This window comes from Dama dama, chromosome 4 (assembly GCF_033118175.1).
Source record: "Dama dama isolate Ldn47 chromosome 4, ASM3311817v1, whole genome shotgun sequence".
Taxonomy (NCBI): Eukaryota; Metazoa; Chordata; class Mammalia; order Artiodactyla; family Cervidae; genus Dama; species Dama dama.
The window spans coordinates 27,719,127-27,731,973 of record NC_083684.1 but is presented as its reverse complement, the minus strand read 5'-3'; the positions used below and the strand labels follow the sequence as shown (position 1 = coordinate 27,731,973).

Here is a 12,847-nt window from a genome sequence, read left to right as displayed (position 1 = left end):
AATGAAATGCTTGTCCCCTCCTTTCCTTTCCAAAGTGGCATAATTAGTGTTAGCATCTTTTTTAACAGGCTACATAAAGTTTAGTGGCTGGATTAAATCAAGTCATTAACATAATGTGCTACCCAATTTGCCCCTATCTCTCTTCGTTTCTAGGACATCAAAGTGCCACAGAGCACCAGTGTAATTGGGCCTTGCTGGCCTGTCAGATTCCGTCAGCCTGATGACTGCTGCTTTTACTAAAAAGCTTCTAGGCATGATAATTAATGGGGGTGGGGGTGGGGAGGGAGTCTGAGAAATGTAAAACTTTGGACATTTCTCTATGAATATTTTATTAATTTGAATAATCAGAAGTTAACAGTATCAATTTGATGTATAATACATTGATTAAAAGCCTTGTTTTAGGTCCTCAAAATAGATATCAAAACTGAAAATTTGCATCTGCCATGGCACTAAGAAAAAAAGAATTATAAATCCTTCTTTCACATTATTTCTAATTTTCACCATTTAAGCAGTGCATCGTTCAGTTTTCACAACTAAATGCATTGCCTTCAACTCACAGATTTCTTAAGGTGTGCCCACAGGTGAGAATGAGAAATCACAGGCTAAAACAGCAACGCTCTTTTTTGTGCAATGCATGTTTACATCTTTCTCCGTTCCTAACTAACAGCAGTTTTGTAAAAGCTGCCATAGTCAATCGGATTAAAATGCAGTTCCACCTGGAAGCCAGGTTCTCTTGAACAAAGTGAGCAGGCAATCACAGTATTGATGTCCAGCGAAAATGTTTTAAAGCTTTTGCAAAAGACAGAATGCATGATTCACTACTGTTGGCATTCCTGTATTAAAAGTGATTAAGTCACTTCAGAATCAATATGATATCCTATCAGTGGGTAAAGTACACCCCTCCCACCTTTTACATATGGAAGCTTAAGCTACCTAACCAAAAATACTGTATTACTCTCCTGATATTAGTTGCTTTTAAACTTATTTTTAATATTTTGCAACTTAATTATCTCTTGCTGATATACCATGAACTATATACTGCTACATATAGCAGTATAGTATATACTGTATATACTAGTATATATACTGTATGTATAGTATATAGTATATACTATATATGGTATATAGCAGTATACTCTACTTCTTTACACATGTGCATAATATTACATTGTATAGCTAAACTTTATTTATTTAAATAAGTGCCTTTTCATGGACCCTTTGGTTTCTATCAGTTTTTGCCAATATAAACACTTCCAGCTGAAATGTATTTATACATAATGTGTGAAAATTACTGTTTTCTGACATCACACTTTTTGTCAAACTAATGAGTAAGAAATTATATCACTGATGATGCCATTTTAAAAGCGAACAAAAAGATATATTTGTACATACATGCTTATGTATTTTTATATGAGCAACAGATCTAACATTGGGGTTCATGTAAGCAAAGGAAAGGCTTCTCAGGTGGTTCAGTGGTAAAGAATCTACCTGCCAATGCAGGAGAAGCAGGAGACATGGGTTCAATCCATGGTTTGGGAAGATCTGCCCTGGTGGAGGAAATGGCGACCCACTTCAGTATTGTTGGCAGAGAAATCCCATGGACAGAGGAGCCTGGCAGGCTACAGTCCATGGGGTTGCAAAGAGTCAGACATGAGCACACACAAGCAAAGAAAATGTTTTAAAGTATATAATCAAAACATTGTACTGCAGTATCTCTGGGGCATGGGTCTGGGCAAGAGTCAGCAAACATTAACCCATGTGTCAAATCCAGCCCTCTACTTGTTTTTGTAAATAAAGTCTTATTGGGACACACCACACCCGTCATTTACAGGTTGTCTGTGGCCTGTTCATGTACAAGAGCAGCGTTGAGTATTGCCACCAGAGACCATTATAGCCTGCCATGCAAAAAATATTTGCTATCTGGCCTTTACCGGAAAGAAACATCTGCCAACTCCTAAGTTAGGGAATGGGAGGAAACGAGGAACTTTGATATTTTACTTTCTAGAATTTATATTGTTGAATTATTTTTAGTGATGAGTATAGACTGCTTCTGGCCTCCCCTACTGGCTCAGCGATAAAGAATCCAGCTGCAATTCAGGAGAGGTGGGTTCGATCCCTGGGTCGGGAAGATCCCCTGGAGGAGGGCACAGCAACCCACTCCAGTATTCTTGCCTGGAGAATCCCACGGACAGAGAAGCCTGGCGGGCTACAGTCCATGGGGTCACACAGAGTCGGACACAGCTGAAGCGACTGAGCGCGCACACACGCACAGACTGCTTCTAAACAGGGAATAATTTGTTAGCTAATTGTGTGCTAAAATGTTAACTCACAACTGAAGAATAGTTTAATAAAATGTTAACTAATAACTGAAGAATAGTTTAATATGAGTTGTAGAAGCTTTTCTATAAATGTCTTAGAGAGGGTCAATACATAGAGGGTGAGTCTTTTCTGGTTTAGAGCCATGGATTTCCCAAGTGTGGTCCTCAGACTAGCAGCATCAGCATGACCTGAGAATTTGTGAGTGATGCGAATTCTTGGGCCCCACGCTAGACCTAATGAATCAGAAACTCTGAGTTGGGAGCCCAGCAATCTGTCTTGTCAGCTCTTTCATGCTGTCCTGGGGTATGCTGAAATTTGACAACCACCTCTTTAGGGAAAGGCGGTATTTCTCACCATGGCTACATGTTAGAACCACATAGGGAGCACATTTAAATGCCAAGGCCCAGGCTCCACTCAAATCAGTTAGACCAGAATTTTCTTTAAAGCTCCCCGAGTGATACTAGTAGGCAGCCAAAACTGAGAGTCACTATTTTATCACATCTGTTCTCAATGATGTTTAAAGTGCAACAGCATATCAAAATCACCTGAAATTGAGGGTCATTTTAAAAATTCTTCCCTTCTTCACAGTACTGCCATGGTAAGCCACAGTTTATGGTGGAGACTGTCGTATCCCTCAGGTGTATTAGGAAAAAATATTCCAACCATTGCTTTAGAACATGTGGTAACAAGCTTCTGTAATTTGCTGACCATTATAGATAGAGTAATTTTCATGGTATATAAAGGAGACAATGTTCTAAAAATAAACGTTCTTAACCTCAGCATCATTTTGATCTCCAACACTGAAGTTTTTACTATTTATATTATTTGTTCAACACAGTATGTTTTAACAGAACATATGATAAAAGAAAGGTTACTGCCACTGATGAAAACGGGATTGAGTTTGTTTTGTTTTGTTTGTTAAAAACATTATCACCTTAACAGTTTGTGCTCTTTACTGTTATTTCTCCCAAAGAACTATTATTATTTTTAAAATCAAAGACTTTTCAACCAAAACTTGCATGAAGAATGGATTTGATTGCTAATAAGTGGAAGCTCTGGAGCCTAGTATGAGGTCTAGACTCTTTTTGAGTCTCTGAGATGCTTGTGCCTACCCCCCAGCCTGAAGAAGGCAAGCTATAAGAATCATCTTTAATCATTAATCATTCCTACCTATTCTACTTACTTATGACTCTATCAGTACCAATGCTGAGTTTGACTTTTTGAACCAAATATTTTGAGCTTGTCTCAGACCTCACTTCAATTAAACTTTTATTCTTAAAGGTCATAGACATAGATTCATTACCTTCCATTTCCATTTTGTCTCAATTATTATAAAGCACCAAGTTCTTCATAGGCTTTATTTTATTTACACACACACATACACAAAACATTTTTATGACGATAAAATAATACTCATGTAAACTTGTGTAACCATTTGGAAAGTAACTTGATAATCCTGTTAATTTCTCATATCTGTCACCCAGCAATTCTAAGAGAACCACTCACATACACAAGAAAACAAAAGGATATTCAATGCAGCATTGTTTTAATTGCAAAAAGTTTTAAACATTTTGTTCATCAGTAGAGAAACAGACTCAGTTCAGTTCAATCATGTCCGACTCCTTGCAACCCCATGGACTGCAGCACACCAGGCTATCCATCACCAACTCCTGGAGCTTACTCAAACTCATGTCCATCGCGTCAGTGATGCCATCCATCCATCTCATCCTCTGTCATCCCCTTCTCCTCCTGCCTTCAATCTTTCCCAGCATCAGAGTCTTTTCCAATGAGTCAGTTCTTCGCATGAGGTGGCCAAAGTATTGGAGTCTCAGCTTCAGCATCAGTCCTTCCAATGAATATTCAGGACTTATTTCTTTTAGGAATGCCTGGTTGGATCTCCTTGCAGTCCAAGGGAATCTCAGGAGTCTTCTCCAACACCACAATTCAAAAGAGAAATAGAATAGAAATTAATTACATACATTATATACATGGAATTCTGTACAACAGGTAATATTAATGAATTCTATTTCAATTATAACCATAAATCTCAAAATATAGCATTGAGTGAAAAAACTGCAGAGTAATTCATAGATGATGGTATCAATCCACATGAAATCTAAAAACAGAAAACAATAAGTTGTTGATGGATATGTACATACATAGTAGAAAATATAAAAGCATGAGTGGGCATGGTGCACAGCAACTTCAGGATAGTGGTTACTTCTGGGGGAAATAAGAAAGGATGGGAAAGGAATTGAGAGGGGGCACTTTTCTCTGAATCCAAAATATTTTATTTCTTCCACAGTAAAAACAAAAAGATTTAAATCAGATACAGCAAAAAAGTAAAATCTGTTTAAGATGTTGAGTACTACTTGAACATGTCAAATTATTTTCTTTATAGTTTAAAAAGTTAAAGAAATGCTTGTTTGCTGAAGAATTAAGAATGAAATAAAACTCACATACAATCTCCTACAATAGTGAGATTTAAATCTAACTGACTGAAACAAGTTCCAAACCTTTATCAGAGGACATTCTCAGTTAAGCAATACTATGTTTAAGAGCTGTCAAGTTGAATTAAGTTTTTAGAAGCCTAACAATCCAACCCCAGTGTGGCTGCTATGATTGTTGAAACCCGAGGAAGAATTCAGCATGATCTTCTGAAGTAAAACATAAAAAAAAAAAAAGTAAGCCTGCCAATAAAAGCCTAAGTAAATACTATAGAGAAATATGGCCTAAAATGAGAATTATAGCATCAGTCAGGAAGCAGGAATGGAATTGAGCCAAAATCATGAGAACTCTAATTTTTTTTTTTCTCTGAGAGTAATACAAGCTGTCATCACATTTCCAGATCATTCAATCACATAAAGTATAGTGTCCATCCATACAGACAACTGAAAGGAAGTTGCAAACAGTTCTTATTTGAGAGATTTCTATTACTGCTGCTCACCACAGTCAGAAGTTTTCAGTGCTCTTTTTGTATGCTGATGCTGACATCTGGCTAACTAGGGAAGCTAATAGGGTAACTGGTGAGCAGGAGAGAAAATGTACTGAGAAGCACTGAGAAGCCCAAAGCCTGTTCTGGCTAGCTAACCTACTGCACGGGCAGGGTGTCATTCAGAGGAATGACCGCGTGGGTTCCTCTAGTGGTCTTGAACAGACCTTATTCTGCATCCGTCTGAAATGCTGTGCTTCAGTCACTGTCGTGTGAATCAGTATATTGTTATCCCTTCCAGTTCACCTAATTGAACTTTTTCTTTTCACTATTTCATGATGAGAATTTTCAACACAGAGAAGCTGAAATAACAATACCCTACCCCTAGATTCTACAAAACTGACCGGTCTTTGAAACAGTACTATTCCATTAAAATCTAGACTGGCAAGATTTCTGTGTTCTTCAACAGTTAATAATCCCCAACTTCCCAAAATGTAGCAGACACAATCAATATTTGCTAAAGGAGCTGCACTGGTAATTGCAGCTTCACATATTTCTGGCAATATATAAAAGATATTCCCAATATATAGAAGATCCTCAGCATTCCCTTGACTCAATGTCATTAAGTATTTATTGAGAGCCTAAGTGCCAGATCCTAGAGAGGATGTTAAATAGCAAAAGATGAATAAGATATGGTCCTGGCCTCCAGGAATTCACAGTCTACAGGGCAAGGCAGATACATAAACAAATCCATGCAATCCAGTGTGAGTGAAAAGAGCAGCGAGTGCCCAGAGGAGGAACCAAGGCAGTCTTGGAAATCAGGAGCAATGCCCTCGTAAAAGGAGTACATGCGTGGCCCAGGGCTTCAGATAAATGGAATTTTGTCTGATAGAGAAGATTTCAGATGCAAAAGCTCAGCAACATAAACAGTACACCACAGGTCTGGGGAAATGGCTAGAGTGTAGGGTTTCCAAGCAGAAAGGTGATACCAATTTGTTTTAGAGAAGGCACTCTACCACCAGAGAAATAGTTGAGGCTGCAGGCAGGGGACCAGACGGAGGAGTGCCTTACCCTTCTCACAGCCATGAGCATAGAGCCATTTATTTTTTGAGTGTGAACTGATACAATCAGCAAGATCTGGCTTCCCTAGTGGCTCAGATGGTAAAGAATCTGCTTGCAATGCAGGAGATCCAGGTTCGATCCCTGGGTGGGGAAGCTCCCCTGGAGAAGGAAATGGCGACCTACTCCGGTATTCTTGCCTGGAGAATTCCATGGACAGAGGGGCCTGGTGGGCCTCAGACCACGGGATCGCAAAGAGTTGGACATGACTGACCGACCAACACCCTCATAGCAAGACTATAGTCCCTCTATAACTAAACAGCCTCATACCACCGTCTGTCTGCTTAACAACTCTACCCACCAGTTATCTTTTGTGATTCTTTCTGATTTCTCCACACTTATTCTGTAGTCATTATTGTTGCTTGTTGTTTAGTCCCTAAGTCTTGTCCAACTCCCTTGAGACCCCATGGACTCTAGCCCACCAGGCTTCTCTGTCCATGGGATTTCCCAGGGAAGAGTACTGAAGTGGGTTGCCATTTCTTTCTCCAGGCCATCTTCCCTGAACCACGAATCCAACCTGCATCTCCTGCCTTGGCAGGTGGATTGTTTAGCCCTAAGCCACCTGGGAAACCCTCCCTCTGCTCATTCTATGAAACTACTTTCTAACTATAGGAAGCTGTTGGATTAGTTCCTTCCTCAGATCATGGTGAGAACATAAAAGAAGTTTCTCTAGAGATAAAAATGAGAAAAGAAAGCACATCTTGTTTTGTCTTTATATTTCCAGTAGCTGACACAATGTTGAAATATCTTCATTGTGAAACACTGAAATATTTAGGAAGTTAACGGAACAGGAATGAATGATCTATAGGATATGGTGAGTGTGAAAATGGAGATTTGCAAGAATGGCTCCAAGGTCTCCTGGTTGTGGGTGACCAGGTAGATGGTGATGTCATCACCTGAGATAACAAGTATCAGGGTGAATGAGAGTGGTGGAGAGGAGAGAGCGTGAGTTCATTTTTTACACTAAATTGGAGTTGTCTGCTACACAGTTGATGGTGCTTCTTAATCTTCAGAATCTTTGCATATCATCTAGTTGAACTTTTGATTCACAGAGGCATGAGCGGAACCAGAATTGTTCCGATGTTGAAAAAGAAGTTGGCTAGGCCAATTAACCAAAATTTATAATGTTTGGAAATTGTTTATTCAGGGCATGCTTCCCTAGATACATACTGTTTGGAACTTACCCCTTTTTGGACTTAGGTTGATTCGTGTAGCGTTAAAGGAACAAAGAAGTGATAACGGATAACTCTGTTAAGTTAGAGAATTGAAAAGGACATAATCTAGAGTTAAAGAGGCTGGGGAGGTGGGAAGGAAACTAAGAAAAAAGAAAAAAATGATCTAGGCCAGAAAGAAGACAGACATCATAAAAAGAATTTTAAAGCTTTTTTGGGGGAGGGGGTAATATAGTGGGTTTCTTTTGGTTTATTTGGTTTTGGTGTTCTGTTTGTTTGTTATCCAAGTATCTACATTTATTTAGTATGTAGACTATATTTTGTATACAGTCTTATTTGACAGCCTAAGTTCGTTCTGACAGTAATACAAGTTTTCATACAGGGATTGTACAGTTAATATATTATTAATTTTTAGAAAAACACTTAAATAAATTTGATTCCCCTGCTATTTAAAAGTTAATTTGTCTCTTCATTGGATTCTGTGATAACCAGAGTTTAAATTCCTCTCATTCACAATGTGAAAATCACAATGTATACACCTCTTTTCCTTTTGTGATAGCTGTTTTCTTTTAATTCTTTTGTGCAGAAGCGGTCTAACCACAGCACAGCACAGGAATGTTTTATGTTATTGTCATAACAATTCTAAGTTTGTCAAATTGCAAGTTATGTAAAAGACTTAATTATGCACTGTGCTGCAGTTGAACCAGAAGTATAAAATAGTTTGTGTGTATGCTGTTTTGACAACCACAATACATTTTAAGGAAAAATAATATTTAAAATGTTTTCGTTACTATGTTAGTCCTCGGCAAGCAGAGAAGGGCTTTTCTGAAGTGAGATTAGACAATAGAGCCAACTTCATTTTTTATGCACGTGAACAGAGAGGGCTTGAGGTTATTAGTTGAAACCGAGTAACCTTTCCAGGCTTTCATCTCTTTCTTTTCAAATTTGAATATGAAAAGCATATTCAAGTCAAAGACCATCACTTTAATGACATTTGGCAGTCATTTGATTTATTAGGTTTTAGAAAAAATTTTCCTTTAAATATTTCATCATACTATGCTAATCCTAGGAATATTGCCAGCTGCAGCCTTGTACCTGTATTAGTGGAGACAGAATGGTGTGGAATTTTCTCTGTCATCCTAGTAAAATTTCCATGAATCTACTGAATAATAAAATAACCTTATTGAAATATTCAGATTTGGGTTTTTAGTTAAAGTGTCTTAGAATACATAATAAAAGAAAATGTCTTTTGAAAGAAGGGGGTAAAATTACTTCATCAAATATTGAGGGGGTTTGCCAGCAATGGAAATTGTTCTTTATGGGAATATTCTTTACAATAGGGTACTTATGCTTTTCAGTTTGATTAATTATATTATATACTTTGAAATATCAAAATAGTAATTGCTATGGTGAATTTACACACTGATTTACATTTGACAATGAATTCCTAAAAGTTAGTTATATAAGCAGGTCTTAGTATCAGGATTTTTAGTATTATTTTAAGTTATATAATTTACAGTAGCATACCTCTGAATTTAATAAAGAGAGATTTAGTAAGGGGGAATAAAGAACAAATTTTAAATTGTAAATATTTAAAATTAAATTGAATAAACATTTAACTGAGGAATTATCTTGGTGTAATCTAATTTTTAAGTCATAGTCTATCATTTGTTTTAAATTATTGTTCAAGGAAACATATGACTCACATATAATGTTTGTTACACTAAAATCTATTAAATAAGGATTGAGATGAAAATTACACAAATATATTTTTTCACTAATTCTGTAAAAATGAGATAATAAATTATAAGAAAATTATGTTAAATTCAATAAAAATTTGTCTTTTGTTTGAAAACTTATTACTCATTAAATGAAATATGTTATGGAAGAATACACATGAGAATGAGCTGTAGCCCTACTTAATAGGGATTCATACAGTTATTTATGTTAGCATAATAGCTATAAAGTGTTCAACAGGCTTTGATCTTTGAATAATCAAAACTTTCTCAGGTACCACAGAGTAAAATAAAAGCAGTGATAAACATGTATTTCACTACCTAGTTTGAATCAAGGCCTTCTGATGTGTGTCATTCTGAAAGCAGTTGGAGATGAAGATCTCATAATCTTCACTCCTGATGGACTACTAGGGGTATTTATAGCCTCAAATGTAAATCAGGAGACTATTGCCATGACACTGTTAACTTCAAACCCTGGGGCATTAGGAGCTCATTCTCTCTCTCTCTCTCTCGTGAATAATCTATCATGTGTAACTAGACAGTAGGGTACAATACCGTCCAAAAAAAGAAATCAATGAAGGCCAGTACCTTCATGTTTTATTTAAAATTGACAGTGAAAAAAGAGTAAAGGATTTTTTTTTTGTTTCTTTATTGTGCTTTGTTTTTGCTCTTTAAACAGCCACCAGAAAAGATCCGGATTGAGATCATAGCCCTAAGCCTTAATGATTCCCGAGTAACTGCAGATGACACTATCCAGCGACTCTTTGTGGAGTGCCGATTCTACAGTCTCCCCGCTGAAGAGACACCCGTGTCACTTCCAAAACCCAAGAGCGGCCAGTGGGTCTACTATAATTATAGCAATGGTAGGTATGGTATTTATAATATAGACTTTTATCTGTGAAGGAAGCCAAAGGAACACGAGACAGTACAATTGTCTAATGTTCACATAAAATCATCGAAGTATTATCAGAAGAGATTAATGAAAGCCAAACCTGTAGCACAAGGATTAAGAGATTAAATTTAAAATTCAGTTGGCCCTTTGTGTCCGTGGGTTCTGCATCTTCAGATTCAACTAAAACACAATGGAAAACACCTGGGGGAAAAAATTTCAGAAAATTCCAAGAAGCAAAAATTATACTTACCATGCATCCGCAAGTATTTACATCATAAAGTTTCATAAGTAATCCAGAGATGATTTAAAGTATACAGGATGTGCCCAGGTTATAAGCAAATACTATGCCATTTCATATAAAGGACTTGAGCATCCTTGGATGTTGATAGCTGCAGGGATCCTGGAACCAACCCCCCTTGATACTAAGGGACAACTGTAATGCTAAAGTTATATCAAAAACAGTGGGGAAAAGATGTTCTAGATCTTCCTGCTATATCACCGTATCAATGCAAATATGCCATTTGCATCTAAAGTTGAATTTAATAAAAAAATGTACTTCAAGGGGAATAAAAGTACTAGTGTTTTTTAAATCATGATTTTAACAATTGAATGTCCTATTTTTTTCCCACATTTCTGCTCAGTATCGTCACATAGTTTTTTTTACAGTATACATGTATATCTCTCCTAGTGTCTAGATGTTCAGGATTTTAATTGAGTGATATAAGTTCTTACAGTATCTTCTCATTTTTAACCCACACATCCCTTCATAGCAGCCAGCAGGTTTTCTGTTTTAAGGCTTTATCATCTATCAGCTAGTTCACATGACAATCTGCTAGGCCAGTACAGACCCAATAGACACTCTGTAAATTCTTAGATCAACCAACTTTAGGATGATTTTAAGGATAGTAGGTATCAGTGTATAATTAGAGGGGAGTAAAAAAATCTTATCAGGCTGCCATGACCGTAAATTAAAACTGCTTATTAACTTCTTCAAAAGCCCTATGTTAAAACAAACCAGAAAGATGGAGTGTTACATTATCTTTAGCAAAACAGGCCATCTCATGCTAGTTGAACACCAATATTTTTTTCTCACAAGTTTTATAAATTTCATTTTGATCAATATGTACAATCATGCTATTGTACCAAAAGGATTGTGAATGCTCATGGTTTGTTTGTGATGCAACTGGCATTTTTAGAAAACACGTTCATTGCTTGAGATAGTAATCATGAGTATGCAGAGATCTGGTCTAGTCTACCTTGTATCTACAGGTCTTACTAGTTATGAGAACTTGGGCAAGGTGTTTAAATTTCATGATTCCCCATTTTATCTATTGAATAAGGTGCTAAGAACTCTTCCAGTTCAGATGCTATCATTCTATGATTAAGAGGTAGGTTGAGAAGTCACTTGGGGAATAAGTAGTGTGGTCAGGATAAGAATCTGATTTCTCCTTCCTATCACTGACCTGATCTAACAGAACATTTCCAAAGACTTCCTCACACTTCCTAAAGATCTTTTAACTGAAAAGTATCAGAAAAGTAAACCATAATCACAGTATTATTAGTAATGAAAAAACTGTTACTGAACTAGTTTTAATGAAGGTACCCCCAAGAAAAGAGAGAAGCTCTTCTGTTTTTTTTTAAATTATTACTCATTGTAAAGGTTAGCAGGAGACTGTTTGGTTGAACTGACAACAAAATTGTTTTTTAGAAGTTGGTTATGCATTGAGAAATTTGGCCATGCAGCACAACAGATGTTTCCATTTGCTTAAGGAGCAATGCGCGTTATTCTTTGGGGAAACCTGTAGTACATGCTCAAGTTTCCTGAGTTTTGTTCAGTCTCACATGATGACCTAGGTCTGTCTGGACTTTTTGTCAGTTGCTAGGTTGGGGCTTCCCTGTGATAGCTCAGTTGGGAAAGAATCCACCTGCAATGCAGGAGACCCTGGTTTGATTCCTGGGTCAGGAAGATCCGCTGGAGAAGGGGTAGGCTACAACACTCCAGTATTCTCGGGCTTCTCTCGTGGCTCAGCTGGTTAAGAATCCACCTGCAATGCAGGAGACCCTGGTTCGATTCATGGGTCAGGAAGATCCACTGGAGAAGGGGTAGGCTACAACACTCCAGTATTCTCGGGCTTCCCTCGTGGCTCAGCTGGTAAAGAATCCACCTGCAATGCAGGAGACCTGGGCTGGATCCCTGGGTTGGAAAGATCCCCTGGAGAAGGGAATGGCTACCTACTCCAGTATCCTGGCCCGGAGAATTCCATGGACTGTATAGTCCATGTGGTCTCAAAGAGTCGGACACGACTAAGTGATTTTCACACACTTCAGGTTAGTTAGTTGGCATTGATTTGTTTTTGTTTTTGTTTTTTATATTTTCCTTTTACTACAAGATACACTACTAACTAATTGGTATTTTAGTATTTCTGATGAATTATTAATAGTCACCTGGTAGCAACAAGAAAACCAGTAATCTATTAGAATTGAATTCACTAGAAGTATTTACTATACTTTTCTGCAGCTTCTGTTTCTACCTATTCAGTTTTGACTATATAGAATTTTCAAGATTAATTGAAAAGAATTTTAAGGATATTTATATGGTGGGAAGGGAGAGAAATGTACTTTGGGCTTAGAAGCAAATTAATGCTGTTTTACGTCTATTGTATCTTAAAAAAATGAA

At 37.2% G+C, this 12,847-nt stretch overlaps 1 protein-coding gene across 3 annotated transcripts in view; it reads left to right on the top strand.

Moving 5' to 3' along the window:
* The window catches only part of RPGRIP1L (RPGRIP1 like), a 96,568-nt gene that overhangs the window by 67,753 nt on the left and 15,968 nt on the right, over positions 1-12,847 (top strand). For all 3 annotated transcript variants that reach the window (XM_061138523.1, XM_061138522.1, XM_061138524.1), the window contains exon 23: positions 9,958-10,141. In XM_061138523.1, the coding sequence (XP_060994506.1) occupies positions 9,958-10,141 (184 nt within the window). The remainder of the gene's footprint in view (positions 1-9,957; positions 10,142-12,847) is intronic.